We start from the raw sequence: 17,694 nt of genomic DNA on the forward strand, positions 1-17,694 counted from the left end.
GTAGATCAGAATCTTTAACTTTTACTTTAACCTTTATTTAAAAAAAGTGAATGGAAAGTGGCTATACTACAGCATTCTTTGATCATTTTATATTCTAGCTGCACAGTTTATTTATTCACAACGTGATAAGCCTTCCGTTGTTGAGCCAGTAGAAGAATATGAAGATCTGAAAGAATCTTCCCATTCTGTTTTGAACCACCGGCTAAGTGGAATTGATGAAGGTATAGCAAAAGTAACGTGTCTGTGTTTCTTACCTGAAAATGATTGTCCCAAATACATTAGAATTGATCAATTTTTATTTTGATTATTCACAATAGTGACTATAGATAGTAATGATGCAAATGTATCTTATTTCTTTAAATAAAATTTGTGTTTTATTAAGTATATTTTGTGAAGAGAGTATTTGACTTCATGGTTGAAAAATTGATTGTGGCCGGGCTTGGTGGCTCAGCCTGTAATCCCAGCACTTTGGGAGGCCGAGGTGAGTGGATTGTCTGAGCCTGCGGGTTTGAGACAAGCCAGGGCAACTTGGCGAGACCTTGTCTCTATAATAGATAAAAAAAATTAGCCGGGCACGGTAGTACGCACCTGGAGTTCCAGCTACTTGGAAGACTGAGGCAGAAGGATCGCTGGAGCCCAGCAGGTCGACGCTGGGGTGGCTATAAGCGTGCTACTGCACTCCAGCCTTGGCGACAGAATGAGACTCCAACTCAAAAAAAAAAAAAAAAAAAAAAAATTGATTGTATGGCTATTGTTTAGTAACTGAGAATTTTGATTGAATATGCCATTCTTTTAGTTTTTCATAGGAGAGAATCTCTATGAAACCTGTTTGTTGTCTCATAAGTTGTGTGTGGAGCTTATGATTAGAATACAGAGACTCCTTTACTTTACCCAAGATGTTAGGTTCCAAAAGGTTAAAACCAAAAACCAAAAAACAATTCAGTCTAGTTTCAAGATAGAACTTGGAAATGATAATGATATTGGTTACAAGTATGTGTGTTTTCAACTCTTAAACATTTTAACAAAGATATTTATATTTTGACTTTCTTTTTTTATAAGTACGTTTCAAAGGTAACATTGCTTCATACATCACGCAAACCATTGATAGCAGAACTAAAAGCGCCAGGTATAACAGTAGTGCCACCTGTTGAAAGTGAGCAGGTTGAGCTGCTTTTCTCTTTTCTGGAATATGATTTTGTTCTATAAACATTTTTACATGGAAATTTGTGGGAGCTGATATTTGAATGACTCAATAAAATATGTACAGGCTGCTAACCAGATTAAGAGAAATGGAGAGAAAGCAGAAAGGGAAACAGATACAGAAGAAAAAAAATAATCTCTTTATCAATTATGCAAATACATTTGAAAATTTGGATAAAAGTTTGAAGAGGAGCTGTTGTATGAACTCCTTGGTAATATTTAATTGTATTTTTAAAGAAAGTGCTGTAGTTAATATTGTGGGCTAAGAGGGTGGGAATAGAGTAAAAGTCTTGTCCTTTTGCTGTGCCTCAGTGGACAATGATTAAGGAGGAGTCAGGAAATTCAGTCATGTTTTAGAAGGAAAGTTAATCATTCCAACCTGGCATATGTAAGTGATTGTGTGATGGCAATAGTAATGATTTTCGCTAACTTTTACTAAAAACTCTCCAAGTACTGTTCTACATACTGTTCAGGTAATAACATCTTTAATCTTTACAACAGCCTTATGAGGTAGGATGGTTGTCCTCATTTTACAGGGAGGAAAATGAGACATGGAGAATAACTTACCTGAGGTATAACAGCTAGTGAGTATCATTAGGATATGAATCAAGCCAGTTAACTCAAGAACCTCTACTTTTAACCTCTCACTACCTTTTTGTGTATGTGTAGAAATAGTTCCTTCTAATTAGGAGAGGCCCTGATGCTAGCTATGTTAAGTATTCTGTTTCAGTTCCGATAATTCATGTATGTATCCAATAGGTACTATTTTCTCAGTAGAGCTTATTATTAGCCTTTTAAAATTAATTTTGTAGGCTAGACATGATGGTTCACAACTGTAGTCCTAGCAATTTGGGAGGCCAGTGGGAGGATTGCTGGAAGCCAGAGGTTCAAGACCAGCCTGAGCAAATAGTGAGACCATATCTCTATAAAAAGCATGGCATAATAAAATTAAAGAAGAATTAACCAGGCATGGTGGCATGTGTCTGTAGTCCAAGTTACTCAGGAGGTTGAGGCAGGAGGATCACTTGAACCTAGGAGTTCAAAGCTGCAGTGAGCTATGATAGTACTACAGCACTCTAGCCTGGGTGACAGAGTGAGACTCTGTCTCAAAATGAAAAATAAAATAAAAATCTTAGGTTGACGCAAATTGCCCAATATTTGAGGAACTTATCTTTAATAATTAAAAATGGAGCGATGGCGGAAAAGCATCAAATACTATTTTTTTTAAAGGAAGGGTACTGACAGTAGATTTCTTATTTAACTTGTAGGCATATAAAATTAAATATAGATTGCATTCTGTGAAATGATTTTTGTGAACTAGGATGTTCAAAAACCTCAGCTCTATTTTGATTATTACTAACTTAATAGTTCCATGATTTTCAGTCTTTTCTTTATAAGTTAGAATTTGTCTGCTATATCTAGTCATACAATTATTATGAAGTTTACAAAAGGAATACCAGTAAGAGTACTGTGAAAATTGTCAAGTGCTATATAGATGTAAATGATGATGTTCATTGATTTTTATTCATTGACTTTCTAGGTACCAAGTACTGGTTTAGGTTTTAGGGATACAAAACCTTTGCTCTTATGGATTTTACACCATTAATAAATATTATTAATTACTTAGTCATTAGAAAATTAAAATTCATAAACTGTTTAGATAATTCAGGGCTTAAATTTTTCACTTTTAAAATGAATGTCCATCTTCCTCTTAATTTATAAGACTTCTTTATTATGGCATTTTTGTATTAGGCTTTTTTTTTTGTTTTCTTGTCATTAAGGGTGATTTTATTTTATTTTTTATTTTTATTTTTATTGAGTTGGCGTCTCACCCTGTTGCCCAGGCTGGAGTGCAGCGGCATGATCACACGTCATTGCAGTCCCGACTTCCTGGGCTCCAATGATCCTTCTGCCTCAGCCTCCTCAGTAGCTGGGACTATAGGTGCACGCCACCATGTCTGGTTAATTTTTTGATTTTTTTCTGGAAATTGGGTCTTGCATGTTTCCTAGGCTGGTCTTGAATTCCTGGGCTCAAATGATCCTTCTGCCTTGGTCTCCCAAAATGCTAGGATTATAGGTGTGATTGTGCCGCTGCACCTGACCAAGGATTATTTTAGTTGGTTGGGAAAAACTTAAGTTAGCCTAAAAGAAAACCTAAGGTAATAATTCAAGAAATATAAGGAATATACTTAGTGATTAACTGGATTCACTAACAAGTTTGAAACAGTCTTATACTCACTTCTCCCTTTCTGCACATGTTAGAAATGATCAATGCAGATACTGTCATCATTTCTGATTGAAAATATTTTTAGTGTATACTGTGCAGTTTACACTTTTTTCAAGCACTTGTCAGTATTATTCAGGAGAGTTTTCCTCAATGACTGAAAATAGCTATTAGTGTATACAATTTACACTTTTTTCAGATATTAGTCACTTATTCAGAAGACATTTGTTATAGTGATTTCTTAATTAAAGTACTGGTTCTTCTGATAAGGGTAGATAGATATATTGTGGATAAAAATATGACCATTATAAATAATTTTTGCAAAAGAGAAAGGATAATTAAATATTCTGGTAGGATTTCAAATCTTCTTATTAATTTTGAAGAGTAAGTATTCTTTCACAGTACCATTTAGAAAAATTAAAAAAAATTTTTTTTTTATCAGTGGCTGAAGGGAGTACAAATGATTTTTGGTTACATGGATGCATTGTGGTGAAGAAGTCTGGGCTTTAAGTGTACCTGTGTACATTGTACCTGACAGGTGTTTTTCATCCCTGCACCCACCCCCTTCTGAGTCTTTAGTATCGATTATGTCATTCTATATGCCTTTGCAGTTCCTTCATTTAGCTCCTATCATAAAGCTTTTGATCATTATTGTCTGTTCTAGCTCGTCTTTATTCATGCCTTGATCACATGAGAGAGATACTTGGAGGTGCTGTGCCAGATGAAATATTGATTGAAGCCATCCTGAAGAACAAGTTTGATGTGGAGAAGGCTTTGTCAGTGGTTCTGGAAAAAGATAACATGCAGAATTTGAAGGACAAGAGTGAGGGAACAATATCTGCAGGAAAGATAGCAAAAGGTATGCCTTTATGTGTTCTCTTTTAGTTGTTTTAAGAGTTAATGCTTAAAAGGGGCTTTAATTTCCTTGAGCTATTAAGAAAATCTTTCCTTACAGTTAATTCTTCATTATTAACAGTCTATCTTCTAGTTTGTGAATCTCTAAGATGAGTACTATTTTCTTGTGTTACAGCTTATTTTTTTGGTGACTTCACTACTTGTTTTCATAATAGAACATAGTGGAAAGAAATTCGGATGAAGCAAGATGTATTTTTTCTTGTTAGTAGCTGAAAGAATCTTTTATTTATTATTTTTTGAAATCTAATAAGATAGGAAGTAGAAATAGCCAGCCAGTTAATGGTTAAAATACCTGTATTATTATATCATGTCTAAATATAATTCCATTTCCTTTAGATAACATTAAATATAATGCAATACTCTTGCATTTTATAGCCAAATATATAATTTTTAATTTGTAGGATTTGAGGTTAAATTTGGAGTTTAGTGGACATAAGACGGGAACAGAGGTAGTAGTTCTATTATATTGATTGGCCCATCTGTCAGTAGAAGTATGGTGATTTGTTAACTAGGTCAATATTTCTTGCAACTTCGGGCTAGATTTTTGCTACAACAAAGCTGTATGCAGTCTGTTACCATGCAATAAGAGTGTTTTCTTTGAGGAGGTGGGGGACAGGGGACATGGATTTGTACTTTTAATTGATCATTTTGGGAATGAGTCTGAATATGTCATCCTATATTAATAGTGCATCCCAGATTGCAGTAGAAATTACAGGGTGTTATTTGTTTGCTTGTTTGTTTTTAATGCATTAAAACAGAGAACATGAACCTAGTCTTTTCTATTTTTTTAAGAAGTTTTGAATTTGAGACAAATTCTGAGTCTTTGTTTAATGTTAAGTAATGATTAAGTATCACTTTATTCATGTCATAATAAAAAAAGCATGTAGTAATTAAATGCCTCATTTCATGTTTCCTTTTGGTTGCTGTGACTGTCTTCTGCATATGTCATCCTATTCATCTGAAAATTAATGGCTCTTGTAAGGTAAGGAGTCTTATTTTCTTCCTCTGAAGTTTCAGCTGACAATGTTCAAAGTTCTCGTCCGCAATCAGCAAATCTTTTGGATTGCAGTAGCAACCCCTTTGATTTTTGTAGCTCAGTAGCGAAGTATGAATTATATCATAATTCTTCAGTTCCAAGTCACTGTTTACTCCATAGAAAAAAGAAACTTGACAGACCTAAAAGTGTAAAGAAACTAGAATCATGTAAGTTAACAAAAGGGCTTTCACTAGCCGACCTAATTCATGATATGCCGAAAGATTCTTGTAAAAGTCAGCCATCAGTCAGATTATCAACCATGGATAGTGTGGAAAATCTACTTTCAAAGAATCTAGATGCTGATTTGTTAAGACCTCATGCATCTGAATGTGTTTCCAAAAATGATTCTGTGTTCAAAGAAGTACCAGATTTAAAGTCCTTAGTGATGAAGAGCACAACACCGAGTAATTCTTTGCTTACTCAAAATAATTCACTGCCTGACTTCCAAAACATTCCTGTACAGAACAATTTAGGAAGTTCAAATAATCCTTTGCAGTTAACTAACTCATTAGAAAATTTGACTCTTGATCATTTAAATGCTAGTAAAGAGACTGAAGTTGGAAGTGTTTCTTTAGGTGAACAAAGTGCCAAGAATTGCATTTATAAAAATGACAATTTGCAGTTTTCCCAATGTGAAAGGCCATCCCTTTCTGAACTGTTTCAGAAACACAAAGAAAACGATCTAGACCAATGCTTTACTTTATCTGATCTTTGTAACCAGTCGTCTGCTGGTTTCACAAATCTAAGTTTGAGCTCCTTTCCCCTGTCACAACTAGCAAATCGCTGTCAGTCTTCGGCTGGAATATCAGAATTAACAGGATCTCTCTCATCTTTGGCATTTCATAAACCTTCTCCCACGAGAGACCTTGAAAATTTGTCACTTTCTGATTTGATTGCAGAAACAATTGATGTAGACAACTCTCAGGTTAAGAAATATTCTTTTGATCTCAGTTTATCTGAAATGAGGTCTCCTGGAATAGATTCAAATATTGATCTTAGTGTCCTTATAAAAACCCCAGATTTTGTTCCAAAGCCTATAGTAGATCAGTCGGTTGCTCCAACATCAGGAACTAAAGTCCTAAGTTCAAAGTTAGGGAAAAACTCCAATTTTGCTAAGGATAATAAGAAAAACAATAAAGGCTCTGTGACTAGGAAACCACCCTTTTCTCTCTCTTGGACCAAGGCCCTTGCTGCTAGACCTTCAGCTTTTGCTTCAACATTGTGTCTTCGTTACCCACTGAAAAGCTGCAAGCGACGCACCCTTGACCTCTATAAGACTTTTCATTATAGTAGACAAGTTCAAGATGTAAAGAATAAAGAAATAAGTCCTCTTGTAGCAATAACACCGTTTGACTTCAAATCAGCCTCTCCTGATGACATTGTAAAAGCTAATCAAAAGAAAGCATTTACTAGAGAATAGTAACAAAAGGAAAACTTGATTACTGGTGTAGAGCTTTTTATTTTTAGTTAATTTAAAGTCTTTAGAGGAACACTTTATATTATGGGATTCAAGGTGTGATTTTTATATTAAAATTGTCTTAAGTCAGTTGATAACTTTAGTTGATATGTATTTTTACACTGGAATTTTTTTTCCCTAGATATTCTTCTTTTAGTGATAACTGGCATTATTTAAGTTGATATCCTTTACTGAGTGTATGTTTACAAAGTATGTGTGGAAGCTTGATGTTGGGAAATCAAACCTCAGATACTTTTGTTTGAAGCATTCAACTTTATAAGTTTTTACAATGAGATTTTTTTCTATGAAATATTTTTGTGCTTTGTTCTTAAACCAAAATGCCAGCATTTGCTATTATTGTAGTTGAGTGTGTGAAGATTATTCTTATGATATGTGGCATAGCATAGCTGGGGCATAATTATATTTTGAAATATTACTGATATCATTCCTACTTTCATTATTTTTCCGTAGGTAAATACAAAGCTTTTTATATTAGGAAATCTTAAAATTCTTGACTTTTGAGAGTACTGTGGTTACTGAAATACATTTTTGATGATAATAAAATTAAAATCTTTTAAGGGACCATGTAATATAGAAGTTGGGTTAATATGTGAATTATTTTTATACATTTTCAGAGCGATTTGTCCTAATATACACTTTAAAGTAAATGTTTAGAAAGTGTTTTTAAGCATGGTTGCATGTTCTTCAAGCAGATAATTTTACTAGATTTCTTTAACGTTTTCTTTACAATAAGTAATCACTGGGGGAATTATTTTAAAACACAGATACTGTGGCTTCCCTCCAGATATACTGAATCAGTCTCTGAGGGATGGCACTTGAGAATGTGTTTTTAGGACAATCCTCAGGTGATTCTCATGTATACTTCTGCTTGAAAACCACTGCTTTAGAGAGATAAATAAGTAGAATAGAATTATTAATGCTGTGAATGACATCTAACCAATTTGAATTCATAATTTCTAGAAATCAGAAATATCAAGGAAAATTGTTAATTAGGAAAATGGTGCTTTGTATAAAATGATGAAGATTTATTAGTATTACTTGCAAAAAAATGCAGTAGTATCTAAAATAGTATTTCTTACTGAAAATAAAATAGCTGGCCTTTTCCCTGTAAAGAAATTTTTCTTGGCAGCTACTTCACTAGGCATTTGATAATTTCATCATATTCTTGTTTCTGTTTATTTTCAGAATGACATTCCAATATATTTAGCTGTCTGATATTTTTATAATTCAGGATTTTCATGGGAAAAGTTAAGATGGCATCATGTCATTGTTTTGGCCAAACACTTCTTGATTTCTTGTTATGTCTTCAGGTTTTGTTAATTGCATATTTCAGTGCCCATAATACTGATGCATAGGAGATCCCATAAATCACAAGCTATATTTTGTGATCTATTCTAACATTTGAATTACCCTAGCTGTTGGGTTTTTTTTTTTTATTCTTGAGCCTTGATCAAACATTTTAGTAATTTTTAAATATTATTGTATGACACTTCAATTAGATTTGCATATAGGCAGTCTCCAACTTAGACGTGAGTTCTATAAGAGTTTGTAACTGATGCTATTTCCAGATAGATTAAGTGCTACAAAAGTGGTTCACTTTGCACATGAATTCACAAATACGGGTTTAACCTATATTGTAGTTGAGTAATGGCACTATTACTTCATCTTCTTATATAATAAAGTAATTTTCAAGTGGAAATACTATACTTTTTAAGCCATATAGCAGACATTGTAGAGTGAACTAGGTCTTCCTTTGTTGGTTAATTAGAATTGTAGCTACCATTTATGAGATGAAGGCGACAATATCTTAACTAAGTTTCCAGGCTTCCTCTTTCCCTTGTCGCTACTCACCTGTCAGGCATTTACTTGCCTTGTTTACTAAGGGAATGTCAGTCTCTGAGATTCCAAGGGTGGAACTAAGAAGACCCCTCTTCCTTCCACCCTTGGTTATTGGTCTTTGGTAAAATGACTAGTACCTGTTTATTCATGAATCTGCACCCTGTAATGATTGTTTGTGTGTTAGCTGCTGTTTATTGACTGACTACTTGCTGTCTTGGAAGCTCAGGTATGCTAAGTGTTTTGGTTGACTTTATTTTCTAGTTCAAATATAAGTTATGAGATACAAAGCTATTTTTATTTGCATTATGATCAAGTGCAATAATGTTTTACTTTAGAAGTGGAAGTAATATTGTAATTACATTCTAAATGATATAAAATAGAAAAGACATTAAATTGCCACCTTTGCTCTTTCCTTTTTTGTTTTTTAAAAGATCTGATATTTTCGTGGATGTTTTCCCCTTTTGCCTTCTCAAGTCTTTAGCTGGCTCTTTTGGATGTGGTTCTTCTTGCAATTCATTGCAAAGATCCAGTATTTCATTTCTGTACAGAGCATTTTCCTTAACTTTTCCCTTTCCTAATTACTAAACTAGCATTTTAACCTTTTTTAATTCCTTGGACTTTAGAATTTTTTTTCTTGAACTTTCGTTTGTCTTTTTTCTTCTCATATAGGTAGTAATAGCTATTCTCAGTGCTTGATGTTTAATTTAGTACTCAGTTGGAGGTCATGCAATTAATTGTCATACCAGGGGTAAAACTAGTAAGGTGCTTTTTTTTGTATGTAAAAGGAAGCACTTAAGATAAACACATAAAGAGAAAAATAATGTATTCTAATATGATTAATTGCCTTTTAAATTGACTCTGAATCTATATGTGGACCATTGCAAATAAGTAGGTACACATTGTATATTGAGAAAGAATTGTGTATCAACACATTTTCTGTTAACACAAGTATATATTTGGCTATAAAATCAGTTTTATAGTACCTAAGAAGGTGTTTTCTATGATTTATATAAACAGTGGAATGTATGTAATTAAAGATAATGTTGACTACACAGGGAGGAGCTAATATGAATTTCTATACTAGTTTTCTTTTACCTGTATACTTATAATGACATAAGGTTCAGTTTATGAAGTTGTATATTTTAATTTTAATTTGGGGGTTGTAAAAAACTTGTCATATTTTGTGTGTATGTATACAATTTGTAAAAGATACATTGAAGAAATTATAATTCTGATATTTTCTTAAATCAAGTGTGACATATAGGCTATCCAGTAGGATTTTCTATATAAACTTGATATTTCTGAATGGTATTTTAATAATTGATCCTGAAAATACTGCTCTATGTTTTTATAAGCAAATTAAAAAAGCAAACTACCTGGTTGTGAAGAATTTCCTTTAAGATATTTGGCATTTAGAATTCTTGGCTTTGCACAGAGTAAAACTATATGTATTCTTTTTGCTATTTAGGACTCACATAGAAATACTAGGAAAGCATAGGTTATGATGAGTATTGGTAATGTGACTGCAGAGATGTCAGTGGAAGGTAAAAGAAATTATAAACTGGACATGTGGCACAAATCTGTAGTCTCAACTACTTAGGAGGCTGAGGTGGGAGAACTTAAGCTTAAGCCCAGGAATTTGAGACCAGTCTAGGCAACATAGCGAGATCTTGTCTTAAAAAAAAAAAAAAAAAAGATAAAGTGCACATTTATTTCTGACGACATGCCTGATTTATATTTTATGACTGAGGGAAAGTATTTTAGATGCAGGATATATTTTCAGATGAACTAAGATGTGATTTTTTACCATCAAAGGGAATGTGCACACTTTAACACATAATTATGTTTATTACAGCGTGTCCTATATAACATACCCTCCAAAGCTGGCATCTTTGTCTTCCTCATCCAAGCTTCCACCTCCTCTTGTTATTTGTCTTTATTATTAGGATCACCATCCTCCAGTTAACCAAAACCAGAAGTGAAGAAACATCCTTGATTCCTCACTCCTCATTTACTACTTATAATTGATTATCATTCCTGTTATTTCTGCCACAAAGATAAGTAAATATATATGTGTGCTTATATATGCACGCCTATATAGTTGATTCTTGTCACTTGTGGTAGTTATGGTTTATAAAGTCACCGTGAACCCTGAATTAGCGAATACTGAGCCTTTGCTCCTGCCGGAAATAGAGAGTTAGGTTTCTGTGAGCCTCTCACAACATTTTTATCAGGCAATTAATACATAACCTTGTTTTGTATGTGTCTCTATGGACACCTTATTTAGATGGATTCGTTGACATTGAACTTATGGCCCACTGCACTATAACCCATGCCTTATCTAACACATCTTTTATTCATAAGGTACAGCCTAGCCTGCTTGTGCTTGGGAAAACTAGACAGCAATTAAGCATCACAATTGCAGGCCATTTGAAATGCAAAATTACCAGAAAAAGCACAAAATGGAAGCCATGTGATACTAGGCAGATCATGACAAGGACACTTGTTTACAGTATGAGAGCTGAAACAAGAAGGCAGACTTGCCTTGTTCAACCTCACGTGGAGACTTGCATGTTGGATGACTCAGAATTTTCACTGCTCTACACATGTCTGCGAGTGAGTACAAAAGTGAGTAGTGATTTGGGGGTTACAAGTAAATTATAGCAAGAGGTGAACTCACAAATACGGAATCCATGAAAAATGAGGATCCACTGTCCATATTTTGGCCCACTGCTGCCCATCTCTTTGTGCTGCTTTTCCTCTTAAAAGCCATTCACTTTTGGCAGAATTACTGAAACTTCTCACCCTAAAATACTTTTTTATCTCACCCTAAAATACTTTCTACACTACAGCCGGAGTAATTTTTCTAAAATAAAGATAAAATTTTCCCTCTCCCTGTCTAACTTGTTTTATTTTCGAAGGCCCTTTGTGAGCTTGTTTCTGTTTGTCTGTTTCTTCCCCAATCCCACCCAAGAACACAGCGCCTCCTGAGTGTCCTCTGCTTCTTTATGCTTCCTTCTCTCCCCTTTGCCCCCTGACTAATTGCTCTTCAGAGTGAGGTTTAGCTGCCACATCACTCCCAACTGTGGGGTAGGCGAGTTTTCATGTGCACCCAGAGCTCACTGTACTCCTTCCGTTACCATCCCACGTGAAATCATAATTCCCTTCACACACTTATTTGCACTCTCTTGTCACTCTGCTTTCTTGTTCCTCACAGCACTTTTTGGGGTGTTTGCTGTATACACATTTGTTTTGATACACATACTCTGCTCCCCATTCCCTCCCCCTTGTGTAAGTTGTATAGATAGAGGAATTTTGTATATGCACTGCTGTATTCTTAACTTAGAATATGTCTGACACATAAAGGTATGCAAGGATTTTAAGTAAAATGTGAGTCTTTCTCCTGCTATTGTCTCACAGTCTTGTTGCCTAGAGGAGCCAGCCACTGTAAACAGATAGTTTCTTTTTTATTCTTTCGGAAACTTTACTTGAGTATTATACATGTGGGTGTACATGTACATTTTTATACAAATGGAGACTATAACACTTCTCTGTCACTTAATAAAGCATTTTGCAAGTCTTTACTGGCTTGTAAAGATCGATCTCATTCTTTTTAAAAGCTGCATAGGGTTGTATAACTTACAGCTTCTATTGGTGAACATTTTATGTGTTTTTAGTTGCTATAGCTAATGATAAGCATCCTATGTTTCTAGAAGTTGGAATTATATACTTAAGAATTTTGATAAAGACTGCCTAATTTTGAATTTATTTACTATAAAATTTGTTAGATACTGCCTAATTGTTTTTAATAGAGATTATACTTTTTTCCAGTTGATGACTGTTGCTGCCCAGATTTTTACAGCTATGGATATTATTCCTTTTGGTATTATGCCAAACTGGTAATTGGAAATATTTATTTATCTATATTTTTTTCTTTATTTTTTTTCATGAACTGGCAACTCTATTGCCTAGGCTGGAGTGCAGTGGCACGATCATGACTCACTGTTGCCTCAACTTCCTGGGCTCAGGTGATCCTTCTGCCTCAGACTCCCAATACATTTCTTTAATGAGTCAGGCTGACTACCTTGTCATATATTTAATGCTATGTATGTTTTTCTCAGAGCTGTCTGCTCTTAATCTTTTCCAGTTTTTCTGCTGGTTTATCTCCCTTTTCATGATTTTTTTAGGGATATATATGTGTGTATTTGTGGATTGGTATACACACATACTATATGCATATTTATATGCTAAGGAAATGAATTAGTTCTTAAAAAATTGTTATACATATAGAAAATACTTTTTCTGATTTTCTACTTTGTTTTTTCTTAGGTTATTTTTTAGAGGATGAATTTTGAATTTTTATATATTTATTGTTATTTTTCTTAGGGGTTTTGTTTACAAGTTCCACTCCATAACAAGATAATTTTTTAATTATTTTATTCATTGTTTTTTTCCAGTACCTTTGGAAGATGCAATTTTTTTTTTTAACTTTAAGGACTAATATAGGAATCTGGTTTCTCCACTAATATCTTTTCTCTTTATTGAAAAACTGATTTTTTTTTCTGAATTATATATTCTTTTTTTTTTTTTGAAATGCCATCTTTGACATGCTAAATACATCTCTGTCCTTCTGTCTATTTTGGGACTCTGTACTGTAATAAACTTTTAAATTACTGAAACTTTTTGCTTTTTTATTACTGTTAAGTTGTAATATTTGTAGGCTTTCCCCCCCTTTTTTTAAAGTTTTTCTGAAGTTATTTCACATGACTCTTTTTTCTATGTGAGTTTTAGAAACAATTTGTCAAGTTACTGGAAAAAATTCCAGTTGTAATTTTTATTGTAATAATATTGTTGTGTTAAGAGATTTTACACATCTTTATAATAAAAAAAAAGAATTTAAAGGGGGAAAAAAATACTGTCTCCATAGATGACATTAAAAATTATATTATCATAATTGACTTTCTAGTATTGATCCAGTCTTATAATATCAAAAATCTCCAGTTGGTCATGATAGATTATTCTTTTAATGTGATGGATTTTATTTGCTAACATTTTATTTAAGATGATTCCATCTCATTTATGAAATTAATTTACAGTTGTGTGCATGTTCTTTGACTTTTGGTTTTTCTTGTGATGATTTTATAGAAAATTTGGATGTTTTTCTTTATCTTTGAATAATTGAGCATTGAGATTATTTGTTTTGTGAGAGGGTAATATTTCTGAATATTCTGGGGTCAATTTTTAAAGTTTTCATTTTCATAGCAAACCATCCATTTCATCCAGGGTAACAAATATTTTTTGTTAAGTATGATACCAAACATTGTCTTATTCTTTTAGATTTTTCTTTATTCATGGTTAATTCTAAATTCTCATTTTTAGCATTGTTTTCTCTTCTTTCCCCTTTTCTCCCCAACTTTTTTTCTTTTTGGTTATTGCTTTGTAATTTATCTTGCTTTTATTCCCCCAAAGATTGGCTCGTAGATCAATAATTAGTTCTACTAGTTTTTGTTTTTTTGAGTCAGTCTTGCTCTGTTGCCAGACTGGAGGGCAGTGGTGCCATCATGCAGCTCACCACAGCTTTCACCTCCTGGATCTCGGTGATTCTTCTATTTCAGCCTCCTACGTAGCTGAGAATACCACCACACCTAGCTAATTTTTTAATTTTTTGTAGCCACAAAATCTGCTATGTTGCCCAGGCTGGTCTTGAACTGGGCTCAAACAGTTTTCCCACATCTGCCTCCCAAAGTGCTGGGATTGCAGATGTGAGCTATGAGCTACCATGCCAGGCCGGTCTACTAGTTTTAATTAATTACTTTGTAAGTTTTTTATGATTGAATCTTTTTAATGTTTTTTTTCTTTTTCTTTTCTACTTTTCTAGTATTTAACTTATGCATTTTTCATCCTTTATCTTAAAAGTTAGTTTTAATTTGTGAAATTTCACACAGAAAAATGCAGAAAATAATTTAACAAACATCAAGAGCTACCACTTAGTTTTAATGGAAGTAACCTTTTGCCACATATTTTCAGATCTCTCTCTGTCTTAAGAAACGTTGTTTAGAATGGAATCTAGCCCCCATCCTTACCTCATTTGTTTCTGCTATCTTAAATTTCAAATGTATCATTCCCATTCTCTTTTACTTAATTATATCTTTGTAGTCAATATTTCTCCTATGAATACTGCATTTGTTGTAGCTGATGGTTTTTTTTAGAGTTACTGGTATTTTCTAGATAATAACAATTTGAAAGTCTGAAAAGAGTTTTAAAATTTCCAGGTTGTTGGGAGAGATTTGTTTGTTATTTTTGTTATGATTACTTTTTATTATGCTGTTATTAGAGAATGTAGTCTGTACTCTGCGTTTTGAGGTTTGCAGAGCTTGTCTTTGTTGTCCAATATAGTTTTATAGGCACTTGTCAACAATGCTATTTATTTGCAGAATACAAAATACAGTATTTCTGTTAGTTACTTTAAAATTGTTATGGGGTTCAACAGACTGAGAGTGGAAAGTTTATATATAACTTGCATTTTTATTTCATATTTCTCACAGGTTTTACTTTATAAAATTTGATATGTAGAGATTCATGCTCTTTCTATGGATTTGAATTTTTTATTAAAATTCCTTTTTTGCTAGTTTTATGCTTTTTAGCTTTAAATTCAGTTTGTTTAACATTAATGTCATGATTACTGCTTTCTTTAAGCTTTGTTTATTTATCCTTTTGCTTTCAGTGTTTTGAGGCATTTTACTTTAGTTATAACTCCTATACTTGGATATACTTGGGTTTGTCAGAGAGTTTTTGTTTTAAGAGATGGCCTTTTCCCATTTATGGGATTCATATGATAGTTGTAATACCTTCTGTCATTTATTAAAATGTTGGTCTTCTGTATTTACATACATGATTTGTTCTTTTGATTTTTTTATATTCTTTGATAACTGGAAAATGTTATAGTTTAGTTTTATAACATATAGCAGAGTTTATTTTACTTTGCCAACTTTAAACAATAGGTGTTGACCTCTCTGTGGATACTGAAGAAATTGACATATTGCCAGTTCATTTTTCTGTTTCTCATAATTTTTGTTAATATTTTATGTTTTTAGGTAAGGTTTTTACCTTTATACCTTTGATACTGTAGATAAATTTGTATTTACTGAATTACTAGCTTTCAGTTAGTCAGTGAGTCCTAGCTTTAAGCAGTTATTCACTGAGGCCTAGCTTTAAAAATTGAGCTCATCAGAGTTATACTTTCTCATAGCTGCCCTCCTTTTGTCTCCTGTTATTTATTTATTCTCAGGATTTATAGCGTTTTCATTTTATTCTGTACTCAAAATTTCCTCAGTTTTAAATCATAGTTATTTGAAAATTGATTGATTTTTCACGATTATTTGACTGGTTGACTTGACATGATTCAACCCCTTATCACACCAAATATGCATGTGCAAGATATTTTCTGAGTTATTAAATATTTGAAAGTGGACCATTGCCTTGCTAAGCTGTGGTTTGGCCATGTGCGCTTAAGCTTTGCCCCACCTCACCTTGGGGAGGTGAATTTCCTCTTTCTCCAATTTACTTTCTAATATATATATATATATATATTTTTTTTTTTTTTTTTAACTTTTATTTTTTTTGAGTTGGAGTCTCACTCTGTCACCCAGGCTGGAGTGCAGTGGCATGCTCATGGCCATTGTACCCTCGACCCGCCGGGCTCCGGGGATCCCTCCGCCTCAGCCTTCCAAGTACCTGGAACTACAGGCACGTGCTACCACTCCCGGCTAATTTTTGATTTATTGTAGAGATGAAGTCTCACCAAGTTGCCCAGGCGGGTCTAGAACCCATGGGCTCAGGCAATCCACTCGCCTTGGCCTCCCAGAGTGCTAGAATTACAGGCTGAGCCACTGAGCGCAGCCTAAACTATGTTTTTTAATCTCAAAAATATTTAAAGTGATGTTGTGGCCCATACTTGCATGGCAGATTAACAATTAATAGCTTAGAATTATTCTTTCCTGGAGGGCTTTGCAGATGTTGCCCTGCCATTTTCTGTTACTACGTGTTACTTGCTGGCTGGCTCCATTCTGCTGGCTCTCGTGTAGCTTTCATTTCTGTGGTCGTTTCTTGTTCCCTGTATGTTTTTCTCCCGGGCTTTGCTGGTTTACTTTTCAACTTTTCTCCTGTTTTTATCATCTTTTCTTTCATCTCCTGTGTCTTTTTTTAAAGCTTTTTTCTCAGAGACCATATTTTCTTTGGTATATTTGATATCATTGAACTTTAAAAAACCTGTTTTTTCCCCATTCATCTGTTGTATATTCTTCATCTCCCCCCCCCTTTTTTTTTTGAGTTGGGGTCTCACTCTGTCATTCAGGTTGGAGTACAGTGGTGAGATCACAGCTTACCACAGCGTTGATCTCTTGGATTCAGGCTATCATTCCAGCTCAGCCTTCTGAATAGCTGGGACTACAGGTGTGTGCCACCATGCCTGGCTGATTTTTTTTTTTTTTTACTTTTTTGTAGAGATGAAGTCTCGCTGTATTGCGCAGACTGGTCTCAAATTCCTGGACTCAGTCAGTTCTCCTATCTTGGCCTCCTAAAGTGCTGGAATTACAGATGTGAGCCACCATGCCCAGCCTCATCTGCTTTTCGTTATCTTCCATATTTATTCTTAAAGTGTGTTCCTATAGCCTCTGTGTCATGTCCTGTGTGGACATTTCTCATATTTGAAAAAGGGGGAATTTCTTTTTTTTTTTTTTCATAGCATTTTATGAAGTATAATATGGGGGGGGATGTGGTGATTGAGCTTAGGCCATCTTGTGCTCTTGAACTTGCTCTATACTCTATCCTTAGGTCATGTTTCCGCACAGTTTTTCAACATTGCAGATTTTCTCCCTTTGGGACAAAACAGAAGCTCTAAAAGGCTAAGTGAAATTCTCTTTTGAGAATTTTTGTTTTCCTTGTCCTTGGTTTGGATGGATTCTGAGATTCTTCTTTGGCCTTTTCATATCTCAGATTTTGCTA

At 33.9% G+C, this 17,694-nt stretch overlaps 1 protein-coding gene across 5 annotated transcripts in view; it reads left to right on the forward strand.

The window, feature by feature from the left end:
• Positions 1-17,694, forward strand: part of HBS1L (HBS1 like translational GTPase) — a 91,580-nt gene that overhangs the window by 14,053 nt on the left and 59,833 nt on the right. For 3 of the 5 annotated variants that reach the window (XM_008056961.1, XM_008056960.2, XM_021711784.1), the window contains exons 3-4: positions 99-221; positions 4,089-4,283. In XM_008056961.1, the coding sequence (XP_008055152.1) occupies positions 99-221; positions 4,089-4,283 (318 nt within the window). Of the gene's footprint in view, positions 1-98; positions 222-4,088; positions 4,284-5,326; positions 7,521-17,694 lie in introns of those variants that run through there. The other 2 variants (XM_008056964.2, XM_008056963.2) reach the window with 2 other exon arrangements.

Source organism: Carlito syrichta, unplaced genomic scaffold, assembly GCF_000164805.1.
Source record: "Carlito syrichta isolate Samal-C Ts95f unplaced genomic scaffold, Tarsius_syrichta-2.0.1 Scaffold302583, whole genome shotgun sequence".
In the NCBI taxonomy this organism is placed as follows: domain Eukaryota; kingdom Metazoa; phylum Chordata; class Mammalia; order Primates; family Tarsiidae; genus Carlito; species Carlito syrichta.